This window comes from Colobus angolensis, unplaced genomic scaffold (assembly GCF_000951035.1).
Source record: "Colobus angolensis palliatus isolate OR3802 unplaced genomic scaffold, Cang.pa_1.0 Scaffold294, whole genome shotgun sequence".
Lineage (NCBI taxonomy): Eukaryota > Metazoa > Chordata > Mammalia > Primates > Cercopithecidae > Colobus > Colobus angolensis.
The window spans coordinates 124,108-151,813 of NW_012116199.1; the positions used below are offsets into that span (position 1 = coordinate 124,108).

At 38.8% G+C, this 27,706-nt stretch overlaps 1 protein-coding gene across 2 annotated transcripts in view; it reads right to left on the reverse strand.

The window, feature by feature from the left end:
- CHRNA7 (cholinergic receptor, nicotinic, alpha 7 (neuronal)) overlaps positions 1-27,648 on the reverse strand; it is a 138,299-nt gene extending 110,651 nt beyond the window's left edge. The window contains exon 1 of one of the 2 annotated variants that reach the window (XR_001002573.1): positions 27,484-27,647. Coding sequence is in view for 1 of the 2 variants with exons in the window: in XM_011949245.1 (XP_011804635.1) it covers positions 27,484-27,492 (9 nt within the window). In the remaining variant the exon portion in view is untranslated. Of the gene's footprint in view, positions 1-27,483 lie in introns of both variants that reach the window. The other variant, XM_011949245.1, reaches the window with a different exon arrangement.
- Positions 27,649-27,706: the final 58 nt, after the last annotated feature.

Consider the following 27,706-nt stretch of genomic DNA (forward strand, 5'->3'; position numbering starts at 1 on the left):
CACACACACACCACACACCACACACACACACAAACACAAACACACACACACACCACACACACAACCACACACACACACAGCTTCTACCAAAGATCACCTATCATTATGAGAAAGGCTCTAATATGACAAATACAGACCAAAATAAACAACAGATAAAGGGACTTGGAGGATGCAGACAATACAGAAAATAGAGGAAACATACCATAAAAAGTGAAAGCAAGAAGTAGAAGGGTCAAGGAGCAGGAGGAAAACAAAGCAGCAGCAGAAGCAGAAGAAAGAAAGAAGTAGGAGAAACGGAAGGGAAAGGGGCATGGGGAGGAAGAAGGAAGAAAGGAGAAGGAGGAGAAAGACAAGGACAACTTCAGTACTATAACAGAGCAACGGCATTGTTTTAAAAATACTAACAAAAATCAAATACTTCCAATGAGAAACATTCAGAGAGCAAAACAAAGTTTTTGGGAACTGGAACACTGGAAGAAGAAAATACACAACAAAATTCTAAGAAAAAATTATTCAACTTATTCCTAGTCACACTATTCATCAAGTGTAAGGGTGAAAATAAGGTCTTCAAAATCCTACTATGCTCCCTCTCCCAAACTGTAATAAAGGGTACTATCCATCAACCGAGAAGATAAACCAGGAAAGAGGACCCGGATCTATAAATGGAGAATGGCAAGGGAAATTCTCTAGTTGATAGCTATTGGAATAATACAAAGTAGCTATTTGGTCTTTGTCCATGGTTCCTGACATAGAGCTTCAAAAACTCTTAGTGACAGAAATTCCTTGTTAAGCTAATGAAGTGGCTCATGGAAGGGGTCCCATGAGTGGTTTCAGGATGGAGGCTGGTTGCCAGAGAAACCAAGTGATTGAGAACTGGAACTTGAGGCTTAATCTCCAAGAAGGGGAGGGGTGCTGGAAATTTAGCTCAATCATGTGGTCAAAAGTTTAATCAATCATGCATACAAAATGAAACTCCATCAATAACTCCAGACAGCAAGGCTTGGGGAAACTACCTGGTTGGTGAACATATCAATGTGTGAAGAGGATGGCACTGCTAGTCTCCACAGAGACAGAAGACCCTGTGCTTAGGACTTCCTAGACTTTGTCCTATGTAACTTTTCAGCTGGATGCTCATTTGCATTCTTATAATAAAATGATAATCACTAGGACAATTGCGTGTCGCATAATGACATTTCAGGGAACTACAGACAGCGTATCTAAAAGTGGTCCCATAGGGTTATAATGGCTGAAAAATTCCTACTGCCTAGTGATGTCATAGCTGTCACAATATCATGGTGCAATTACTTTTTTTTTTAATTTAATGTAGCCTAAGTGTACAGTGTTTACAAAGTCTACAGTAGCACATAGTAACGTCCCCGGCCTTCACATTTACTCACTACTCACTCACTGACTTACCAGAGCAACTTCCAGTCCTGCAAGCTGCACTCATGGTAAACACCCTGTATAGGTATATCATTCTTTTATCTTTCATTCTGTATTTGTACTACACCTTTTCTATGTTTAGATACACAAATACTTACAATTGCCTGTACTGTTCAGTACAGCACCATGCTGTGCAGGCTGATAGCCTGGAAACAACAGGCTCTACCATGTAGCCTAAGGGTGTAGTAGGCTCTGACACCTAGGTCTGTGTAAGTAGACTCTGATGTTTGCACAAGAAGGAAATCACCTAATAACGCGTTTCTCAGAATGCATCCTCATCATTAAATGACAGATGACTATATAGCACCGAGTTCTCTGAGTTGTTCTGGTAGATTAACAAATGTGAGGAAGTTGTAGGAAGCCCCAAATGTGTAGATGGCCAGGCAGAAGTGCAAGGTAGTGACGGAATCAAACTGGGTTGTAGAATACTCAGTAGATGTCAGAAAGCTGTTGACAAAAGGCAATCATAAAGGAAAGTAGCAGTCTGACAGCTGCAGAACAGGCCTAGGAAACAATCAATTTACATTCAAGCAGGAGGACGAAATGCTTCAAAAGATGTCTCTAACAACATGGAAGACACAGATCCACATGCATCTGAACACAGGGAAAGAAATTTACACATCTACTGATGAGTTTGGGGATGGAATAGTTCATTACACGAAAAATTCAACAACTGGCCAAAAATAATAGTATTAACTCTAAGGAAAAGGAGTATAGCCTATCACATGGCTCAGCTGTGAATCATGAGTTTACAGATCATAATATAAACATTGTATATTAATTTAAGCAAAAATGATTATGTAATTTCATTAGGTAAATGTGATAAATGAAGGGAAGTGTGTTAATTATGCGTGGTGGTGGAGGTAGAGAGTGAACAGAGAACTAAGTCCTCACCTTCAGTATTGCGAGGTTCTTCACTGTTCAACAGAACTAGAGCAAAAAGTGCTTTAATAAAGCATTTTATTTCAAGATACGCATGTAAATCTCAAAGAAACAGCGAAAAGAGTTAGAACTGGTTGTCTATGAGAAATGTAAATGGAAGCAGAGGAACAATAATCTTCATAGAACTATCTCAGCTTTTAAACTATGGGCAAGAGTTATATTACCAAAATATTAATTTTTAAAAGTATCACCAATCATAAGCGTATTGTGACAATATCACAGGAATTATTATTACTTTAAAGAAGAGAATGTAAGAGGTGTGGAAGCTTTCCCAAGCTCACATAATTACTGAGGGTCTCATCTTATTTGTTTTGTTTTGTTGTTTTCTGTGTTTGTTTGTTGTTGTTTTGTTTTTGTTTTTTAAAATGAAGTCTTTTGTTTCGTTTTGTTTTTGTTTTTTTAGATGAAGTCTCACTATCACCCAGGCTGGAGTGCAGTGGTGCAATCTCAGCTCACTGCAACCTCCGCCTCCCAGGTTCAAGCAATTCTCCTGCCTCAGCCTCCCCAGTAGCTGGGACTACAGGTGCCCACCATCAAGCCCAGTTAATTTCTGTATTTTTAATAGAGACGAAGTTTCATCACGTTGGCCAGGCTCATCTCAAATTCCTGATCTCAAGCGATTCACCCGCCTCAGCCTCCCAAAGTGCTGGAATTGCAGACGTGAGCCACTGCACCCGGCCTTATCTCATTTTTAAATGTTGTTCTTGTGAATTCAAATCTTTTGTCTCTCTCTGAATTGTCCTAATAGCCACAAATAAGTAAAGTATTTCAGTACTGTGGGAGTACAAAAGGTTAATTCTGATGGGAAGAGATCTGGAAGTCTCTTTATGGACACCTCCATTTGAACCAGACCTTGAGCAATCTTAGGCTGTCCTTTCCACGAAGGAAACATGCCTGGATGACTTTCCTCCCTCCTCTTCTGCTGCCACTACCTGGCTTCCTCCAAGGTCTGGGCTGGGTGAGGCTGGCACTTAAGTGAAGGGGTTTCCTGAGCCTCCACTGTTTGGCAGCTATCTAGTCCCGCTGAGCACGGTGGCTCCACTACTACAAGCACCACGAACCTGGGCCAGCATTGGCATCCAATCAACAAAATCGGGAGAATGACAGTACATCCAATGGACTTGCCACAAGGACTGAGTGAGATCACACACTTATCGTTAAACAGGGCACGGGCATTGGCGACTGCTGCCATGCATCTCCTCTTGCTCTTGTGATGAATCCAAAGCTCTCCTGGCCCACAACGCTCCTCAGGTAGGCAGCTCTGCATATCAGCCCTTGGCGGCCGTGCTTATCCTGCGGCTACGTGCTCTGTCCTCTTCTCGGACTCTGAGGCCTGTTTCTGCAGCCAACAACGCCATCGCACCTCAGTGAAGACACGCCCTCCCGTCACCGATGGTTTTCCTCAATTAACCCCCATTACAGCAAGATATAGTTCCGTAACCACTGTTAACATCTGCTTGCTGCAGCTTTTCCCCATCTCCCTATTTGCCTATCTGCCTATTTACTTATTTTTGTCTGAGAATTTGTGATTTAAGTCTAGCGCTTGAAAGTGGCCACAGCTGGAACATCTTCAACTGAAAATGTTTCAACTGAAAATGTCCAATCCACAACATGGTGATTATGGATAAGATTGGGTTTGTTTCTCTTGTCATAATGTGTTGCCTGTTTACCAGACTTTTCTTGTGTTTTCTAAAAGCATTTCTTAGTTTTATTGTATTGTTCAATTTTCTTTGTTCCATTATTGCCCTTCAAGGTTTGAAAACTTTATATCCTATTTCTATTCTTATAGTGGTTATTTACAAGTTTATGTGAAAGTTAGGTGAAAATGCATAACCTTTCTATTTCTATATATACCTTCATAAATCAGTCCATACGTGCACACACACACGTATATACAGGTATACATATAAACAGATGATATCGATACAGAGAAATATCTTAGAATGCATTTCTTTTCCGCTTTTTCTACCTCTGAAATACACTACTCTCACTCCTCCAGGACTGTTTGCAGAGTGAATTCTGAAGTTGGCTATAGATTGCTGTTGATGTTTCAGGGGTTGACAACTGACAATTAGGCTTCATGCCAAATTTTCTGGACTCTAACTGCTTGGATTTATTATATCTCACTTATTTTGCTTAGAGTTTGATTTTGGTTCTGCGTAACTGGCATACATTATTCCAGCATTTCTTTCAGACAATTTGTGGGTAACTCTGAATCCTTGCATACATGAAAACACTTTTTTTTTTTTTTTTTTTGCCTTTCTACTTGGCGTTTCAGAGATCTCAGGATACTAATCAGTTTCTCATCTGAGCTTGGGGGTCACAGCCCTCTGCAATATCCTAAATAGTTTTTTTTTCCTTACACTTGATGTACTGGAATTGAAGGATGCAGTGGGTCTGCTGCTTCTAAGTATGTGCGTTTGTGTCTTCCCTCAACTCTAGAAGCTTTTAAAAAGCAAACAAAACAAAACAAAATCATTTCTCTGTATCTGCACTTCCCATTTGCTCAGTTGTTTCTTTCTGAGATATCTATTAGACTCAAGTTGGAATTTCTTCCAATACCTCCTGACAGTCTGTGGTTTCCAAATTTAATTTCCCAGTGCAATGCTCCTTAGCAAAGGCAGATTCCAGTCTGTAGTGGGAGGTACACACAGTGAGCCTGGGACACCTTATTTTATTTTCTGCCAGGAAATAGAAGAAATGATTAAGGATCACAGTGACCGTAGCAAAACAATGCAGGAGCCAATCTGACAGTTCAAGCATCAGAAAGAATAACTGCAAAGGAGTAAAACACATCAAATGCCAAAAAAATTAATAATTCAAACTGAAAATAAAATCTCACTGGTCACCTATTTCATAATCCATTCATTCAATGAGCAAATAAACAGAACTATCCTGAAAACAAAAAAATACAGCACTTTAGAAGGCCAAGGCAGACATATCACCTGAGGTCAGGAGTTTGAGACCAGCCTGGCCAACACGGTAAAACCCTATCTCTACTAATAACACAAAAATGTACTGGGCATGGTGGTGTGTACCTGTAGTCCCAGCCGCTTGGGAGACTGAGGCATGAGAATTGCTTGAACCCAGGAGGCGGAGGTTGCAGTGAGCCAAGATCATGCCACTGCATTCCAGCCTGGGCAATGGAGTGAGACTCTGTCTCAAAAAGAAAAAAAAAAAACAAATACAAAGAAGATCTGGGTTCAGGTCCCAAAATGTTCTCTGCCTAGACAGATACAGTCATTAAGAACACCATTTCACATGATCAAAGATCAGTGAAAGTGCTTTAAAAATGCGAAAGTTCTTTAAAGTTATATACATATAGATGATGTTACTTTAGGGCTTTTTTCAAATACACACAGTGATATATGCATCCAAAGTCACACAACCAAAGCCACCTATTAGGAGGCCCTGAGTCCACTCTAGCTCTGCCCCCACAGTCCTTTCCAGATTTCTCGGTAGATTTAACAATAAAGTAAGGAGGAAACTAATTTTCCTCCAAAAGAGTGGCATTTCTGAAATAAGTACAATATTCCCAATCCAAACACCACCACATTATGTATCCCACTCTGTGTTCATTTCCTCTATTTGAGACTAAGTTTCAAGTACTTTAACACTACGTTTCAAGCACTAATTCAGTGTGCTTTTCAAGTGACATCTGGAAATATCCAGGAAGCCAATGGAAATCCAGGAAGCTGCCTTGTGCCGACACATCAATGACCAGCTGCTTCCCGCTGTTGCAAAACACCCCCAGCAAGGGAAATTTCCTGTCATGAATATTCCTTTTCAGTTTTTACTTTAATCCAATGCCCATAATTGTCCCTGTCAGAAACAAAAAAGGTGCCATCTGCACACTGCTGTTTTAATGCACGCCTGATGGTTACTGTCAAAGGATCGTCTCAGACCACGGATTTTGCATTAATTGCTTTGTGCATGGAAGAGGATGGAGGGTTCAAACAACCCTGCATGTTTCAGAGGGAAAGGAGGCAAGGAGGTGCTCCCTGCAGCCCCATATCATCTTCAGCTGCATGACAGTCAATCCTAGAGTGCAGGAAGCAAAATTAAAAGCCTACTGCCCCTGGGACCATGAGTCAGAGTAGATCACTCCCTGGCCTAATCACTAAGACAAAGGCCTCTGATACAGTTTCTGTTTAGTCTGGAGTTGTAAAATGCAAGACCAATAATATAAAGAACAGGGAAGCCTCCAGGATAGATCTGGAGACATCTTCCTGCTTGAAACATTACAGGCTGTCTGAAATTTACCTAACTTACATGTATATCCTGACTTCCAATTGTCTATAGGATGTGGCCCTGAATGTTTGCAAGTATCAGGATTCTATGGATGTTGTCCATTTTTACCAACATATCTGTTATCTTTTCATTTCTGATCAAGAAATTTTCTTGATCTTTAACCTACAGATACTTTAGGCAAATTTAAAATATTGTCCTAAATGATTCAGTCACAAAGTTGAGGAGTAACAACATTTGATCAGACTTAAAAAGTAGCACTTTTTATTTTTAAAGGAAAATGCTGCAAGAAAGTTTTTAAATGTGGTTTTTAAAAAGAATGTTTTTAAAACTCTTGGCCAATTGATTTTCAAAACCCAAAACATATTTCAGTTAATATATTAGCTGCAGCTATAAAGTTAAGGTTTTTCAAGTTAACACATCAAAATGTTCATTATCTATTTACAGCCTGTCTTTAAAATCAGTCAGTGTATAAAGCTTTTGATTTGCTAAGCAATTTAGGGAAATTTTTTTCTTTTCCTTCAGAGTCAGATAAGCATCCAAACAAAAATAAATTTAAAAAATCCATCTCCATCTCAATCATTAGCCAACAACCTTCATCATCAGATCCTGATTTGAGGGACACACTGCCATTCCTAACAAACAAAATGCTAAATGAAATAAGCAGGAGACCACTGGCTTCAGACTATCTCCCATCTTTGAGTTCCTTCTTAACAAAGGCAACCTAATTTATTAAGTAAACCAACCAAAACCTAACTTATGACTGTAAGAGCAGAGTTTCAGTTCATCACGAACAGCCAGATTTCAGCCAATCACAGGCAGACAACTCATCACCCCACGCCAAATAAGGTAAGTGCCTAGTGGTAGCCAGTCAGATTATATAATTTGCTTCTGTGTTCAGCCTATACGAGCTGGCTGCTCACACTGCTGGGTCGAGCTCTCTGAACCTCTTCTGGTCCTGAGTGCTGCTTGATTCATGAATTGTTCTTTGCTCATATCACGTCTGCTAAATTGAATTTGTCTAATTTTTTTTGTTAACAAAATCCCTCCTAAAAATAAGAATATCCATACTAAGAATATCCATACTGAAGATATTTAATTAAAGGCATTTTAATTTCAGCAGAGGTCCAGAGAATTTGATATTTTAATCAATCAAGAAATAGAAACATAAGCAGAATATTAAAATAGGAGTGATGATCTGAAATAGAGTCTGTTAGAAGTACCTGTCTTAGGATGGTGATGGGAAACCTGGGGCCAGGGGCCAGGGCTTCTCATAAGTCCTTCTTTACTGACTTTGTAAATAATGTATGTAATGTCAACATTTTTAAATATTAAAAATTTCCATAACCTATACATTATTTTCATATCATACACACATTAAATAATTAAAATGTCCATTAAGGCACAGGCATGGTAGACAATATAATATCCAAATGTGATACAGTTAAACAATCATGCACTCATTACACTAACAACCCTTTCACAACTCTTGAAAAACAAAATAAGTTAGTCACCAGTCCAATTTCCATAAAGCTGCTTAAAAGTGACACACTTTATACACAAAAATCAATTCTAGGTGGGTTATAAACATAAACATGAGAGTAAAACAGTAACAAAAAGCCACTAAAACAACAATAGAAAGCTTCTAAAAAATACAGAAAAATATCTTCATGAACTTGGGGAAGGGAAAGACTTTTAAAATATGACACTATCAGCATTAAACATAGAAGAAAGGACTTATAAACTAGGTCACACTAAAATTAAGAATTTCTGTTCACCAAAAGACACCATTAATCTGTAAGCATGTCATACCTCAATTAAAAGTTTACAAAAGGAGTAGTGAGAGAGGGCATCCCTGTCTTGTGCCAGTTTTCAAAGGGAATTTTTCCAGTTTTTGCCCATTCAGTATGATATTAGCTGTGGGTCTGTCATAAATAGCTCTTATTATTTTGACGTACGTTCCATCAATACCGAATTTATTGAGCGTTTTTAGCATGAAGGGCTGTTGAATTTTGTCAAAAGCCTTTTCTGCATCTATTGAGATAATCATGTGGTTCTTGTCTTTGGTTCTGTTTATATGCTGGATTACGTTTATTGATTTGCGAATGTTGAACCAGCCTTGCATCCCAGGGATGAAGCCCACTTGATCATGGTGGATAAGCTTTTTGATGTGCTGCTGAATCCGTTTTGCCAGTATTTTAAGGCCCCACCCTCCCGAAGGGACTAATGCAGTTACCTTGGGAGTGGGTTCGTTATGAAGTGAGTGGGTTTACCCCTCCTGCTCTCTCTCTCTCACCTTCTCTTCGCCCCTCTGCCATGTGATGCCTTCCACCATGTTAGGACGCAGCAAGAAGACCTATGCCAGATACTGGCACCTTGATATCAGACTTTCCCATCCCCAGAACTATGAGAAACAAATTTCTATTTTTAATAAATTACCCAGTCTCCAGTCTGTTATAACAGCACAAAACAAAGACGATGACTAAGGGTTTATATCTGTAATACAGAAAAACTCATACAAATCAATAAAGAAAAAACAAACCAACACAAAACAAAAAAAGGAAAAAGAGAAATAGTAAAGAGACACGATTAGACACTTCTCAAAATAATATACCAAAATGGAAACATTAAAAAAATGAAAATCTCCTCAACCTTAGCCGTAATCAGGGAAATGCTAATTAAAATCCCAAGAAAATGTCACTCCACACCCACTAGAATGGTAAATTTAATAGACTAAAAATGCCAAGCGTTGGTGAATATGTAGAGCAACAAGAATTTTCATACACTGCTGGTGGGAATGTTAATTGGTATAACCATTTTGAAAATGGTTTAGCATCGTCCAGAAAAGTTAAAAACACACTGCCCTAGGGCTCTGCTAATCTACTTTTACATCTATATCAGAGAGCAATGCGTACTCCTGTCCATCACAAGACATATCCCACATTCCTCGAAGTGTTCTTCAAAACAGACAAAATCTAGAAGAAATCCACATAGCCATCAATATAACAATACATGTTGTTATATTCATACAATAGAAACAAAGAAAGAAGAGCTACAGAAAACAACTTGGGTGACTCACAAAAACAAAAATGAACCAAAATAGCCACATCCCAAAGAACGCATGCGGTGTATCTGGGTGACTCCTCTCATACAGAGTTCCAGAGAAGGGCAAAACTAGACTCTGGTGTTGGAAGTAAGGCAAATAGTTTAGCTCTGGAGGAGGGAAGATCTGTATTGGATGGTGACAGCTTAAGTGGGTTCACTTTGTGGTAACGCACTGAATTGGTTTTTGATACTGTGCCACATTAGTGTATATCTATTTTACTACAATTTAAAGTTTTAAAATCGGGTTAAAGAATAACTTCCAAAATAAAATGAGTGTCTCTCTATGAGCTAGCCAGTGTGTTAAAGGTACTTCAAATGACAATAAAACTTCTTAACGGAGAACCGAAACAAACTGTTTCCTGACTAGTGATTTCAATTGTAAATTTCATCCATTTGTACTTAATGAAATATATTTTGGCGATCAGTGAGCAGCCTTACCCTAATTTGCTTAATCTAAATCCCTGATCATATCATCTCTGTGTGAGCTTCTTAAAATAGATACTTTAGATTATAAACTCATTTAACGTCTTGAAATTTGAAACCAGCTAAAGAGCTAGCCTAACACTTGCCTTCTCTCCACAAAACAAAGCAAATAAGTTCTCTTCCCTCTCTAAGTCCTCTCCCCAGAGTATAGACACCACCTCTTTTACCCAAGACAGGAATGTTTACAGACAATTCACTTTCATTGACACAAGAGTAAATTTCCCATGCTGAGAATCTCACAGGTGGCATTCATTAACCATGACAACTACAATGTCCTACTCCTTGTCCACTGCCACCTACAGTTTACACAGGTCAGCTCCTACACCTATGAGCTGACGCAGAGCCAGTACTGTCAGCCACACATCCAGGCCTTTCCCACAGCCCATTCTGCTGCACTAATTTTTAACCCATAATACAAGATTTCGTATAATTCATTGCTTAATTTCATATTAGTTTCAGTCCATTGTTTTGGCTCCCTGGGAGCTGTGACTTGGCTTCTGCTATATCTTCAAGCTTTATATCTTGGAAACTTAACTAGCATAGTACATGATGCCTTGTCATGAGATATCAAAAATCAAATCAACAAGGAGAGCTAAGGATAACAGGGGTGTGTGTGACTGAGTGTGCATTTACACACACATAAATATGCCCAAGTACATACTATTTTACAATACTTTTCAAATTTCTTTGGCCATAATAGTTTATAACTGATGTTTACTAAATAAAGAAATCACTGAAATTAAGAGCATGGGAACTGCAATTAGAAGATGCCAAATGACTTCTTTCTTCTCTAAGGAAGAGTAAAACACTACCTAATCCTGATTCTAAAAATAAATCAATAAGAGAGCAGAGATTTTTGTTGGCCTTCCTCCATGACAAGACTATTTCTCTTCCTTTAACAGCATGTCAAGGATGAAACGAGAAGCTCTGAGAGAGCTGAACCCTTCAGGGAATATTTTCAATGGTAGCCTTGAAAGGCAACATTTACAAGAAAGATATCCTTTAGTAAAAGTGCTTACAATTCTCAGTCTATACAGATTAAAAGAATTTTGTGGGTTTATCTCTCAGAGCCCTAAAGAGGTTTTAGGAGACAAAATTTCTACCATAATAAACTGGTATCAATTATAAAGGTGCACTACAGATTGGTGTTTTTATTTATATCTAATAGCTGTACATATTTTGGAGGTACATATGATATTTTGATACCCACAGACAATGTATAAAGATGAAATCGGTATCATTGGGGTATCCACCACCTCAAACATTTATCTTTTATGTAGGGAACATTACAAGTCTGCTCTTCTAGTTATGCTGAAATATACGATAACTATAATTTCTCTACTATACTATCAAATACTAGAACTTATTCCTTCTAACTATATCTTCCATCTAACTTTTTAAAATTTCTTTTTATTTATTTATTTTTTTGAGATGGAGTCTCGCTCTGTCATCAGGCTGGAGTGCAGTGGCACAATCTCGGCTTACTGCAACCTCCACCTCCCAGGTTCAAGCGATTCTCCCACCTCAGCCTCCCGAGTAGCTGGGACTACAGGCATGCACCACCACATCCAGCTAATTTTTGTATTTTTAGTAGAGACGGGGTTTCACCATGTTGGCCAGGATGGTCTTGATCACTTAACCTTGTGATCCATCCGCTTTGGCCTCTCGAAGTGCTGGAATTACAAGTGTGAGCCACTGCACCCGGCCTCTTCCATCTAACTTACTCCCTTTAACCAACTTCTGTTCATCATCCTCTCCCCACTGTCTTCCCAGCCCCTGGTAACCACCATTATACTCTCTACTTCCGTGAGATCCACTTTCTTAGCTTCCACAAATGAGTGAGCACATGTGATATTTATTTCCATTTAGAATTTCTGTTCTGCTATCAATAATGATGAACTAGGTGGTTCTTGACAACTCTCCAATGAGAACAATTAGAAGAGCTTGGGGAAAAAAAGAAAAATCATGCTTGAGGGCACCAGAATACTAATAGAGCAGTGAGGAATTGCAGGGACAAGATCCAGGAAGGGAGGGGACCCTGAGAGAATACCAGGATTTGAGGCCACCTTTCCAGAGCCTGTGGTGATTATTTAATAATGCTTAAGAGCCTAAAATTTTGAGCAAACCTTGACAAACTTAAGAGAAAAGGGGACAAAATCTGAGTTCAAGACTTACTGAAGAGAGGGCCAGGTGTGGTGGCTTATGCCTGTAATCCCAGCACTTTAGGAGGCCGAGGCGGGTGGATCACTTGAGGTCAGGAGCTCAAGACCAGCCTGGTGAACGTCATAAAACCTTGTCTCTACTAAACATACAAAAATCAGCCAGGCATGGTGGCACATGCCCATAATACCAGCTACTTGGGAGGCTGAGGCAGAAGAATCACTGGAACCCGGGAGGCGGAGGTTGCAGTGAGCCGAGATTGTGCCACTGTATGCCAGCCTGGGTGACAAAGTGAGACTCCATCTCAAAAGAAAAAAAAACTTATTGAAGAGAGAGAAGACTCTAGTAAATTTTCTGTATTTATGTCCTAGAATATATATGCAAGAACCAGAAAGAAACCAGCCTTTAGAGGGACTGAAGCCCATCTTCACATCTTCTCAATCCCTAATCTAATTAAGGTAATGTGTGGTTGCTGGTTGCTGGTGCCCATGGGGTGGCTGTTGTCAGAAGTAAATATTAACAGTAGTAAAAGGGTTCTCCACTCTCTCATCTCTACCATTTTCCCATACATTGTCTGGGGCAAACTACAAACACAACCAGGCTCAGAAGGAGCCCAGATCATGTGTTGGAAAAGCAGAAAGAATCATCACTAACAAATACAGAGGCACAAAGTGTCTTAAGAATGGAACTATCAGACAGGGGCTATAAGAGAATTCTTATGAATATATCTGAAGAAACTGAGAACAAGCTTGAGAGCTAGAAAATTTTGTAACCAAAAGGAAATTCTAACACTAAAGCGTGCAATATCTGAAACTTTAAAAAGAAGTCAATAAATGGGACTAACGGCAGATAGACACAATGAGAGAATTCAAGGACTGAATATTGAATATAGGTCAACAGAAAACAGACTAGATGAAGCATGGAGAGACAAAGTAATGGGAATTACAGCAAAGAATAGGAATCATATGGAATAAAGCAGGCTTCTCCATCTCAGCACTGTTGACATTGGGGCCAGATAATTCTTCGTCTTGGGGAGCCATCCTATGCACTAATTCAGCAGCATCCCTAGCCCCTTCCCTGTAAGTGTCAGTAGCATTCTTCTTGCCAATTGGAGCAACTGAAATTTTTTCAAGATAATGCCAAATATTCCCTGGGGAGAAATACTGCCCCTGGTTGAGAATCACTGAGATAAAGTGAAAACTGTGGTAAACATGTAATCATTGTCCCAAAAAGAGAAGGCAGATAAAATAGAGCAGACACTGGAAATATCTAGGCCGGGCATGGTGGCTCACGCCTGTAATCCCAGCACTTTGGGAGGCTGAGGTGGGCAGATCATGAGGTCAGGAGATTGAGACCAGCCTGGCCAATATGCTGGAAACCCGTCTCTACTAAAAATATAAAAATTAGTCACACGTGGTGGTGCACACCTGTAGTTCCAGCTACTCGGGTGGCTGAGGCAGAAGAATTGCTTGAACCCAGGAGGCAAAGGTTGCAGTGAGCTGAGATCACACCACTGTACTCCAGTCTAGGCAACAGAGCGAGACTCCGTCTCAAAAGAAAGAAAGAAAGATCTGGCAACAATTTTCCAAAACTTGTGAATGAAACCAAGGAACAGATTCAATAATTCATTCTGAATCCCAAACAGGTAAAACAAAAGAACAGAAACATATTCTTATCATAGTAAAACTAAACTGTTGAAAACCAAAGACAAAGAATACAATTTAAAAGTGACCAAAGAAAACAAGAACAGAGAAGCAACAATAAGGCATATAGCTGACCTCTTATGAGAAGTACTGGAAGTCAGAAAACATTAGGGTAATATACCATAGACACTGTGCTGTATATAAAAGTGCTGTAACTAACCGGCAACACAGTCTGTATTTTTTAATTATCACGCAAAAAGTAGGCAATATAAATAAGTTTTGAAACAAACATGGAGAAATTGTGCTACTTCCAGACTCTCATGAAAAAGAAGTCTAAAGGGCAGAAGGAAAATTATCTTAGATGGAAGTTAGAAGATACAGGGAGGAATTAAAAAACAAAAAAGGTAAATATAGGAGTAAATCTAAAAGAATATTGATGGCAAAAAACAATTATACTCTTATAAAGTTTAAATATATTTATAGAAATAAAATACATGACAATAACAGTAGATACATTGCAATTATGGAAGTGTTGTAAAGTCCTCACATTGTACAGAAAGGTTGATGACTTTCATTAGACTTTACTTAGTCAAGGATTCCTATTGTAATCTCCAGATCAACCACTGTAAGATAAAAAGAAAGAAATATGACAAACAAACTAAGAGAAGAGAAAATAAGAATAATATAAAACAAGCAATTAATCCAGAAAAGTGTAAGAAAAAAAGAGAAAAAAAGAACATAGAAGAGACAAGGATAAGTGGAAGTAAATAGCGAAGGATAGATTTAAACCCAAATAGATCAGTAATCACATTAAGGATAACTAAATTATAAAGATTCTCAAATTCAATTTTTTAAAAAACCCAACTATGTGTTACTTATAAGTATCATCATAAAGCATTTAAATACATTTTTAAAAATGGTTTTTAAATTACAAAAGGAATATAGATTGAATATGCAATGATGGTAAGAGTTAATGAAGAAAACATATAAACGTGTTTTAAAACCTGTATTTGTTTACTAATGGGCCTAAGTGTGCCACTTTAAAATCAATGCCTGTTAATACTGCTTAAGGCACCATACATCATGTTTATACCTTTCAACTTTCAAATATTTAAATATTTCTCCACACATCTATACACATAAAGAAAAGATAGCATGAACTCTGCCAGAATGCCTTGTGTGTGCTGATTTTTACCCCCTTGATTTTCAACTTCTTGATTCCTTTTTAGGTTTAATTTAGCTCCTGTACAAACACACATTACTTTTGTCATTTTAAGAAACGTATCTTATAAAAACATTATTAGATCCAGTTCCTGGTTCCTGATACAAGAAAATCAGAAGTTACAACTTTGTCCTAACAAGTAAAAGGGTGAACACACTAAAAAAACAACAGCTCTTCTTGGAGCCAAACTAACAGGGAAACACACAGGATGAACTTCTGCTCTCAAGACTGGAGGACAAACAGGGGCATACAGACAGCCAGGACTTTCCAGAGCAGAGACTAATCAGCAAAACCACCACAAGAACCAGCAGCAGAGTAAGAAAACCTGAACTGGAATTGGCAAATTCCTGGAGGCTCCATTTTTAACTCTGAAAGTTAAAAATTCCAAAAGGATTCAACCATAGGGGTTCCCAAATAGCATGAGATTTACCTCCAGAAGCTCTACCAGGTTCCCACAGGAAATACTGAAGAAATGTTCCCTTGTGCTTCCACCAGAGACAGGTGACAGAAACCATTTGGAAATGTGCCAGAACTTTCTATTGTTTTCAGTAAGGCCTGCCATCAAGAAAAATGAATTAACCGTAGTCTAACCCTCTGGGGTATTATCAGAGCCTACCTGACCCCAGGGAAGGGAAATACTGAACTCCACCCACTCTAGCCATCCTATGGCTCCCAAGCGGGGAGAAACAAAATGAGAAACACCTATGAAGTTCGTGTCCAGAGGCATAGGCTCACTAAAACACTGAGACCTAATCACAGGAGTATAGAATGCGCTTCCCCTCCCTCCACACCTTACCACTACATTAGTAACTTATTAATTTACAGCAGTTCCTTTTACCTGGCATATCATGGCCACCAATCAAGAAAAAAATCACAAAGCATACTAAAAGGCAAAAAACAAACAAACAAATAAACGAAAAACACAAATTGAAGAGACAGAGCATGCATTAGTACCAGACACAGCAGCAGTATTGGAATTATCAGATCAGAATTTACAACAACTATTTTTAATATGCTAAAGGCTCTAATGAAAAAAGTAGACATCAAACAAGAACAGTTAAACAATGGAAGCACAGAGATGGAACTCCTAACACATAACCAAAAAGGAATTCCAGCAATCAAAAATAATGTAACAAAAATAAAGAATGTACTTGATGGCCTTACTAGTAGATTGGATACAGCTGAGGAAAGAATCCCTCGTACGAGGAATGTTAATAGAAATTTTGAAAACTGAAAAGCAAAGAGAACAAAGACTGAAAACAACAGAATAGAATATCCAAGGATTGTGGGACAATTACAAAAGGTGGAACCTATGTGTGATGGGAATACGAGAAGGAGAAGAAGTAGGGCAGTGTTCTCCAACCCCCAGGCCACGGGCCAGTACCTGTCCCTGGACTGTTAGGAACTGGGCCACACAGCAGGAGGTGAGGGGCACGTCAGGGAGCATTACTGCCTGAGCTCTGTCTCCGGTCAGATCAGCGGCAGCATGACATTCTTACAGGAACACAAACCCTATTGTGAATTTCACATGCAAGGGATCTAGGTTGCACGCTCCTCGTGAGAACCTAATGAATGCCTGGCAATCTGAGGTGGAAGTGTCATCCCAAAACCATGGCCCCCGACAGTCTATGGAAAAACTCTTCCACAAAACAGGTCCCTGGTGTCAAAAAGGTTGGGGACTGTTGAAGTAGAGAAAGGAACAGAAGTATTTGAAACAAGGACTGAGAATTTCCCCAAATTAGTGTCAAACACCAAACTACACATCCAGGAATCTCAGAAAACAGCAAGCTGATACATGTGGGGAAAAAAAAATCCAACATCTAGGTATATCATTTCAAACTATAAACAATCAAAGACGAAATCCTGAAGGAAGCTGAAGGGGAACAAAATACCCCTCCCTTTAGAGGACCAAAAAGGTAAGAATTACATCTGACTTTTATGAAACCATGCAAGTAAAAAGAGAGTAGAGTATTAGTGTTGAGAGAGAAAGGTACAAATCTAGAATTACTGAAATCATCCTTCAAAGGATAAGGAAAAAAAAAATACATTCCCAGGCAAAAATTGAAGAAATTTGTTGCAAGCAGACCTGCCTTGAAAAAATGTTAAAAGAAGTTCTTTAAAAAGAAAAGAAATGATACAGATTGAAAGCTGTATGTAAATTAAAGAAAGAACCACTGAAGAAGGAAAAAGTGAAGGCAAAATAAAAACTTTTGTTTTTCTTATTAATTTATCTAACAGAAAACAGTTTGATCAAAATAATAGCAACAATTTTTTTATACCTATATGTATATATCATATATACATATATAATACATACATACATGCACACACATATATACACACACACATACACACCTTATAAGAAATAAATGGTACAAGGGACAGGAGGAAGAAATTCATGTTATTTTGCATTATAAATTGCTCTTGTTACCCGTGAAGTGGTATAACGTAACATGAAAGGTGACTTGGGTTAGCTGTAAATGTACGTTGCAAACTCTAAGGCAACCACTAAAAAAGTAAAGAAAAGAACTATAACGGATATGCCAAGAAAGGAGGGAAAACACAATCACATAAAATGCCCAACTAAACTGTAAAAGTCAGAGTGGAAAACATAAACTGAAATAAGGAACAAGGACAACAACAAAAAAAATCAGTAACAAATATGATAGTTATTGATCCAACTATATCAACAATCATTTTGAGTGGTCTAAATGCATCAATTTAAAGAGACTGTAAGAGTAGATCAAAAAACAAGACCCAACTGCACATGCCTACATAAAAACCAGAGTACTCTAAATATAAAGACACATATAAATTAAAAGTGTCCTATGGATGGAGAAAAGTATACCATGCTAACACTAATCCAAGAAAGCAGGAATAGCTATGTAAATTTCAGAGAGCGCATACTGCAAAGCAAGGAAAGTTTCCAGGGATAAAAAATGGTATTACTTAATGATAAAAGGATCAATTCTACAAAAAATACTTAACAGTACTTAATGTGTATGTGCCCAAAAACACAGCATCAAACTAATGAGGCAAAAACTATTAGACCTACAAGGATAAATAGGTAAATTCCTTATCACAGTTGGAAACTTTAACACCTCCCTACCAGAAATCGAAAGAACCAGAAAGCAGAAAACCAGTATAAACATGGTTGAACTCAAAACATTGTACATCAATTGCATATAAGCAATATCTATAGAATATTTTATCCAAACCCAGTAGAATACACATTCTTCTCAAGCTCACATGGAATATTCCCTAATTTGTGCCATAAAATGAGCCCTAACAAATGTAAAAGAATAGAAATTACACCTTGCCTGCTAAAAGAATACAAAGAAATTAAACTAGAAATCAGTAACAGAAAGATTACTGAAAAATCCAAAAATACATGGAAATTAAACAATATGCCTTTAAATAATACATGTCTCAAAGAACTCTCAAGAGACATTGAAATATTTTAACTGAAATGAAAAGGAAAACAACCTACCAAAATTTGTGGGATGCAGCAAAAGAAGTGCTTAGGGGAAAATCTATAGCATTTAATACAGTATTAGAAATGAAGAAAGATCTAAAAATCAATATTCTAAGCTTCTATTTTAGGAAACTAGAAAAAAAGAACAAATCAAATCCAAAATAAGCAGAGAAATATTAAAAATTAGAGCAGAAATCAACAAAATTGTAAACAGGAAATCAATAGAGGAAATGAACAAAAACAAAATGTTTTTTGAAAAACAATCAATAAAATTAATAAGCATCCAGCCAGGCTAAATAAGAAAAAAAAGAGAAAGGACAAAAAGTACTAATATCAGAAGTAAAAGAGAAGACATCATTACAGATCCTATGGGCATTGAAAGGATAACAAATAAATACTATGAACAATTCTATGCTCACCAATTTTATAACCTAGATAAAATGGACTACTCCTGGAAAGACAAAATTTCTCAAAACTCAAACAAGAAGAAATAAACAATGTGAATGGGCCTATGTCTATTGGAGCAATTGAATCAGATAATAATAACCCTCCACAACAGAAAGCAACAGGCCTAGAAGGGCTCACTGGTGAAGTCTACAAATTTAAAAAAGAAATCATGCCAATTATCTACAGTCTCTTTCAGAGTACACAAGCAGAGGAAATACTTCCTAAAACATTCTCTGAGGCCAGCAATACCCTAATACAAATGGTAGATAAATACATTATAGGAAAAGATAACTACAAACCAGTATCACTGATGAACATAGATTCAAAAATGCTCAACAAAATATCAGCACGTTGTGGTGGCTCACACCTCCAATCCCAGCACTTTGGGAGGCTGAGACAGGCAGATCGACTGAGCTCAGGAGTCCGAGACCAGCCTGAGCAACACAGTGAAACTCTGTCTCAACCAAAAATTTAAAAATTAGCAAATTGATCTCAACAACGTACAAAAAGAATTATATCATGATCAAGTGGGATTTATTCCAGATATTCAAGGTTGGCTCACTAAAAAATCAATTAATATAATCCATTACATCAACAGGCTACAAAAGAAAAATCATATGACTATATCAATGATGATATATAGATGAAAACAATTCTGACATAATCCAACTCCTATTCATCATAAAAACTTTCAGTAAATGGAATAGAAGAGAACTTCCTCAACTTGATAAATATATATATCATTAAGTATGATGTTAGCTGTAGGTTTTTTGTATGTGTGTATATACATATTTTTCATATGTATATATAAAATATGTATATGTATATATACAAAATATTTGTATATGCTTACATAAATATAAATATACAAAATATACATATATATTTATATATAAATGTAAGTAAATATGTACATTTTATTTTTTATATATTTTATATATATACTTAAAAATTTTTATTTTTATATATACTATCCAAAAAACCTATAGCTAACATCATACTTAATGATAAACCTGAAGCTTTCCCACTAAGATTAGGAATAAGTCAAAGATGTCCCCTCTCCCACTCCTTTCAATAGCACACTGGAAGTACCAGCTAATACGAAAGGACAAGAAAAAGGAAATAAAAAGTATACAGACTGGGAAAAAATAAATAAAGCTGTCTTTGATTGCAGATGACATGATCATTTATGTAGAAAACCCAAAATAAATGACCAAAAAAAAAAATCTCCAGGAGCTAATAAACAATTACAGCAACTTTGCAGAAGACAAGGCTAACATGTAAAAGTAAATGGCTTTCCTATATTTTGGCAATTAACAAGTAGAATTTGACATTGAAATCATAATACCATTTAACCCCTCAAAAATTAAGCACTTAGGTATAAATCTAGTGAAGTATTTACAAGACTGATATGAGTAAAACTACAAAAGTCTTACAAACAAAATAAAGGAAGAACTAACGAGCTATTCTACGTTCATGAATAGAAAAATTCAATATTGTCAATATGCCAGTTCTTCCCAACTCGATCTATAGATTCAATGCAATCCCAAACAAATCCCAGAATGTTATTCTGTGGGTATCTATAAAGCAATTACAAGGTTTGCAGAGAGAGGCAAAAGACCCAGAAGAGCCAACACAATGTTGAAGAAGAACAACAAAGTTGGAGGACTGATACTACCAAACTTCAAGACTTATGATAAAGCTATAGTAAAATCAAGACTGTGCTATTGATGAAAGAATAGACAAAGAGATCAATGAAACACAATAGAGAACCCAGAAATAGACTCACATAAATATAATCAACTGATCTTTGACAGCGATGTAAAGGCAATAAAATGGAGCAAAGATCGTCTTTTCAACAAATGGTGCTATGACAACTGGACAACCACATGCAAAAAGATAAATGTCGACACGGACCTTATACATTTCATAAAAATTAACTCAAAATGGACCACAGACCTAAATGTAAAGTGCAAAACTATAACATTCCTAGAAGATGATAGTGGAAAACCTGTATGATCTTAGCTACGGCAATAACTTTTTAGATACAATACCAGAGGCACAATCCATAAAAGAAAGAATCGAAAAGATGGGTTTCACTAAAGTTAAAAATGTATGTTCTGCGAAATACGATGTAAGGAGAATGAGAAAATAAGCTACTAACTGGGAAAAATATTTGCAAAAGACATACCTGATAAAAGACTGTCATCAAAAATATACAAAAACTCTTAAATTCAGCAAGAAGAAAAAAAAAAAAATCACTTAAAACTTGGTCAAAGACCTTAACAGACACCTTACCAAAGAAGATCTACAGATGGCAATAAGTTTATGAAAAAATGTTCCACATCACATGTCACCAGGGAAATGCAAATATAAAACAATGAGATACCGCTACACACCTATTAGAACGCTCAAAATCCAGAACACTGCCACCGCCAAATGCTGACGTGGATATAGAGCAACAGGAGCTCTCATTCATTGCTGGTGAGAATGTAAAATGGTACATCCACTTTGGGAGATAGTCTGTGATTTCCTTAGAAAATCAAACATACTCGTAGCATACGAACCAGCAAGGGCCCTCTTTGGTATTTACCTAAATGATTGAAACCTTATGTTCACATAAAAATCTGCACAAGATGCTTATAGCAGCTTTACTCATAATTGCCAAAATTTGGAGGCAACCAAGATGTTCTTCAGGAGGTGAATGGATAAATAAACTGTGCTACATCCAGACCAATGGCATATTACTCAGTGCTAAGAAGGAGTGAGCTATTAAGCCATGAAAGAGTATGGAGAGAGCATAAATGCATATTACTAAGTAAAGTAAGTCCATCTGAAAAGGCTACAGACTGTATGATTCCAATCATATGACATTCTGGAAAAGATTCCACTACAGAGACAATAAAACATCATGGGTGCCACGAATTGTGGTGAAGGTAACGGTAAAAAGGTAGCGCACAAAGAAATTCCAGGAGAGTAAAAATACTCAGTATGATACCATAATGATGGTATTATACACTATGCCATTTATACATTTGCCCAAACCCATAGATCATACAAAACCAAGGGGGAACCCTCTTATAAACTGTGCATTTGGGGTGATTATAATGTGTCAATGTAGGTTCATCAGTTGTAACAAATATACTACTCTAGTGGAGAATGTTGATCACTGAGGAAGCCGTGGGAAATCTCTGTACCTTCCTCTTAATTTTGCTGCGAAGCTAAAATTGCTCAAAAAAGTAAAGATTTTTTAAAAATGATAAAGATCAATACCTGATTATACCTTCAGCATTTCTTTTTACAATATATGCTAGGTATGTGGGTTTTATAATATTTGATAATATTTTGTTGGAGTTGTAGCATTTTAAATGGTGGCTAATGAATATAAAATCATACATTTTGCAAACCTAAGCAGAGGGCCACGCAAAGGAATTTAGATAACACATAAGCCCTCAGGATACTGGGCTCCACAGCCCTGCCTGCCATCTTCAGTGCCAAAGCCTAAGTGCACGACCACTTAATTCTACCGTCTTGTGACTAAAGCTTCCGAAAAGCTGAATCTGCATTTCAAATCAATAAAATACCAAAAACATCAATCTTGTATAATTATATGTTTTACATTTGTATATAATTACATGTTGGTTCATATTATTCATCTTAACAAACTTGACTTCTGGACATGCTTCATAACCAATGTATATTTATTTTATGCAAATCACTTAGAATGGCCTTTAGATGCATGTGCTCAGGTGACTGACTAAACAGTACAAATAAAGGAGAAACATTACGGAAACTTGGCAGATCAGACCTTACATATGCATCACTTCAAAATGATTTCTTACGTATTATCTCATTCTCAGCCCAGTTACAAGCCCAGGAAGTAAATTAATCATCACCAGAAGTCAGTGTATGCATATAAGAATAATTTAGGCACTTTCACTTAGCAAATTTATTGATGTATATTCATGATGTTTATATACACAGTTATACATCATAGACAATATATCCAAAACATCTCTTAAATCTGCCCCCTTCTCCACATTCCCACAGTGGCCATCCTAGTTTCAACCTCCTTGTCCCTTACCTTTCTCTCCTCCTCTCTAACACATCTCACACTCACTGCTCTCAGCATCTTCTGCTTAAGCAGAGATTTGGTTACTTCCCTCCCCTGTTTAAAAATCCACCATATCTTCCCCCCTGCCTAGTGCTTCATGAAGGAGCCTGTTGAATAACAGCAGGTCAAGCAATTCCTTTGAGGACTCATGTTGTGCCTCTAAAATGTATGCAAAGTTTTTTCACTCCAATCTATAATTTATACTTGAATTTAATACAAATATCAAGGTTTGGACTATTTCCATTTCTGGGAAAATATGCTACGGCAGGCTGGTCTTACAGCTTCACAAAACCCCTGGCACACTGCCTCCTCGTGCCTTCAGAGATGCCTAGACTAGAGCCAGGTAAAATGCAAACTTGCAGAGGAACTCAGGACACCTCACACACTGCAACCTCACTGTCCCCACACTCATCTAGCACCTCACACCAAAGAAAACTCATAGCTCCCTTCCCCCCGCCCTTGTAAGGTGTGCTTCTAAAGCATAATTCTTACAAAAGGGTCTGTAAAACTATCAGTAGTTTGGTCAGTACTATATTGGTCTTTTAGAATGTCTCAAAAAACACAGCACATTAAATTTTCTGAGAAGTCTTGCAGCAAAATCGTAGTAAAGATCAACAGGTTGCCAGTGTCCCACAAAACACATGTTGGAGGTGAGCTGTCCTCCACTGTACTTTCAGCCTTTCCTCAGCCTGTACCCATCACCTGAAAAGATACCCCACTTTCAGTGGCAAACTCTTTCTCATTTTTGGAACTCTAACTACCACCTCTTTGAAGCCATTCTCAGCTGCTCTAGTTGAAAACAATGTTTTCTAGCCCTTTGTATAGATATGTATGTTAAATTTCATCACATGTAGTAATTTGGGATTTACTCTTTTTTTTTTTTTTGAGACTGAGTCTCGCTGTCGCCCAGGCTGGAGTGCAGTGGCAAGATCTCGGCTCACTGCAAGCTCTGCCTCCTGGGTTCAGGTCATTCTCCTGCCTCAGCCTCCCGAGTTGTTGGGACTACAGGCGACCGCTACCACACCTGGCTAATGTTTTGTATTTTTAGTAGAGACGGGGTTTTACCATGTTAGCCAGGAAGGTCTCGATCTCCTGACCTCGGGATCCGCCTGCCTCGGCCTCCCAAAGTGCTAGGATTATAGGCATGAGCCACCATGCCCGGCCTGGGATTTACTTGTTAATCTCCCTAGCCAGCTCATGAGATCTCTGAAAGGAAAAATAATCCATCACCTTTCTGTTAATTCTCAGAATTTGTCAAAGTCTACAATAGGAGCTCAATAGGATTTGTGGAATAAACTGATTAAAGAGTAAACGATCTTTCACAAAAATAAAATATATAACATCATATGGTGTCTTCCTATCACTCCAGTTGGGAACCTCTGCTGACCAAAAAAAGGAATCAATAACAATATCTGGGAATAGGAAAGCCAACTACTATGGTCTCTAGAACAGCCCAGTTAAAATGGGCAACAAATGTGTAAAGAGAATCTATATCAGCCAAGATTTTGCCATGTGAAGGCTTTATGAGAACCATTGTGTCTCTGTCCAGAGGGCTAAGATTTCAGCTGGAGAGACCCCGCTCCACTTCAAAAACCAGGCAGAGCCAAGTTAGGCTGGAATACAAATGTTTGCGTATTTCGTTATGTCTGATAGAGACTTCAGCTTCATCCAGCACCTCAGGAAAGTCACATTAAATTAGTTACAATTCATCCAGTTTAAATAAATTAAATGACTTTGTTCTGCCGAAGTTATCAAGTCTAAAGGAAGCAGCAGATGAAAGACAAAGGACTTGCTCAATGTTTCCTCATAGCCCTACCTCTAATTACAGAGTGGCCTTGGGCAAGGGATCACACCTTTCTAGGCATGACTTCTTGACCTGTGAGTTGAGTAGTTACCTAATTAAGATGGAGCATACCTTCAGTGAATCACCAGTGTGTGGCAAGCACTTTATCTTATTTAATCCTCTCAAAACCCTCTGAAGCAGGTATTATTCTAACACATGAGAAAACAGGGCTCCAAAAGGTAAGGGAGTTTGTTCAAGGCCACTCCATGAACACAGCATTGCCTGGCTTGGAAGTTCAATGTGTTCACAGCCAACCCCATGGCTAAAGTGAGAGAGAAACTCTCTCCCGCCCTCTTCCCATCACCTCTGACTGCTGACAGCCTTCTTCACACGCATTTCCTAAGGACAGTGGACTGCCATTGACACAAAGTGCCAATTTGCTATTTTTGTAATTTTCTAATGTGACAAAAGTTATTTTAAACGTTCACGTAGTGTAACACTAACCTGTGCCTAAACTTCTCCTAAGACTCAGAGCTCCTCCTAATAAGTTGGTTTCTTAAGTGTCTCTTAAAGAAGCAGAAGTTCCCAGAAAAAAAGCCTGCAGCTTCTCCCTGAGTAGTCTCTTCTCCAAGAGAGGCTGCCACAGCCTTTGCAACCTCAGGAGCCTGTTCTACTGACTTCCTCCTACTCCTCTACTGAGGGGCTACTGCACCATCACCCCCATCCAGGCAATACAGGGACACCCACTCCAAGGGAGACAGCTGTGGAACAGACACAAACAGTGAGGCAGCCTGGCTGGAGTCGACCCTGGGCAAATGGGGGAAGAAGGGGCTACTGTCCCTTTCTCACTCTGTCACACACCACTTACAGGGTGTGTCAGCTCTGCTGCCTGGTCTTTTCATGTGGTTTCTGCATGAAAATGACCATAATCACATATCTAGCTTTAAGGTCTCTTCAAGTTGTTTCCATATTCTTTAGTTGATCACAATGACTGATGAGGTACTACAGTGTCCATTTTATTAGCCAGAAAGCCAAGGCTCAAGATGCTTAAGAAACTTACCTAACAGCAGCCATTCAGAAACCAACAGAGCCAGAACCCACCGAAGACCCCAAGTACAAATCTTGAGCTCTTTAAAGTAACTGAGGAGCTGTTCTGTAAACAGCAACTTTTGCTGCTGTGCAACTCATAAGACTGAACCTGCCTTCCCCTACAGCTCTTCCCTGATGATAACTTTTCCGCATCATCACATACACATTCAATATTTTAAAGCATGATTCTGTCTGCAGGAGGAAGAACACATTTGAGGCGAGTGTAGTGTTGGAAAGGAGGCAATGTATCACAGCAATTTTAACTAGGTTAAATGATAGACCGTTCATCAACATGCTAGCGCGGGTAACTGTTTATTTGTAGGATTGTGAAATACCACCTCTTATCTTTTTTCACTTTGCCAGGTGGCTCTTAGCACTATCTGTTTTTTAACCAGGAATTGTGGCTATTGTCTCACCTCTTTCCTATCATGCTGTCCCTCCCAATGAACATCATTATCCCTGTGCCCCACCCTGCCCCACTCCAGGGTGCTCCACAACAGAATCCGATACTCTGTATAGACATTTATAATGAATTAAACACTTGTGTGAAGCATTTGTATTATACGGAGAATACACCATGAATATTGAATATCCAAAGCAGCATAGAGGAACCAAAGGCAAGTTTACACAGATTGGCCAATGAAGTGGGCACTAGCAAGGCTGCAAGGCAAGAGGCCCATGGAACTGGTGGCAGCTGCCTGGAGGGATAGACACGTGTATTCCTGATGGGGAACCCTGAGTCCATGGAGCAAGACTCCTGGTCCCTGTCCTCACCAGGAAGGCAAAGCATGCCCATTCCTAAGATGGGGTCACAGTGAAAGTTCACAGCTGGCCCTCTGACCCTCTGCCTGGACAGATTTGCCAGCTGCAAAGCTCAGGGGCAGGCCCCCCACCAAAGAAGTTACATATCACGGGCGGCAGAAAAGTCTAGAAGTGGCTAAATTGACACTCAAAGCTGGACTGCACGTCAACACTTACACCATAAGGGAGACTAAAAAGTGAATGTCACCTGTTCTTGCTCCTGAGTCCCAGTTCAGGATGTTTGAGTTTCTAAACTGAGGGAAAGGTGGGACCCAAGTACCCACGTACAGGTGGCCCGAGTGACGGAACAAGCTTTACCAGGTTCCTCCTTGGCGGGAGGAGAGACGGAAAACTGAGACACGCAGGAGAGGGCAGGCTGGGGACAGAGTCAGAGCATGGCCCTGCCTCGCCTGGGGCCAGCTAGAGTGTCCCAGCCGAGCTCCACCGCCTGGCCGCCGGACGCTTCCTATAAAGCCCCTCGGAGCCCAGGGAGGGGAGAGGGCAGCCCTGTGGGCAGGCGGGACTCACCACGTCCATGATCTGCAGGAGGCTCAGGGAGAAGTAGACGGTGAGCGGTTGCGAGTCATTGGCCACGGGCCTCTCCAAGGGGTTGTAGTTCTTGACCAGCTCCTTGTAAAGCTTCCTCTGGAACTCGCCTTGCAGGGACACTTAAGGAGAGGAGACCCGGGCAGGGGGCTCAGGGCAGGCCGGCGGGGGTACTCCCGACTCCCTCCTGCCCGCGGCCCCCGCC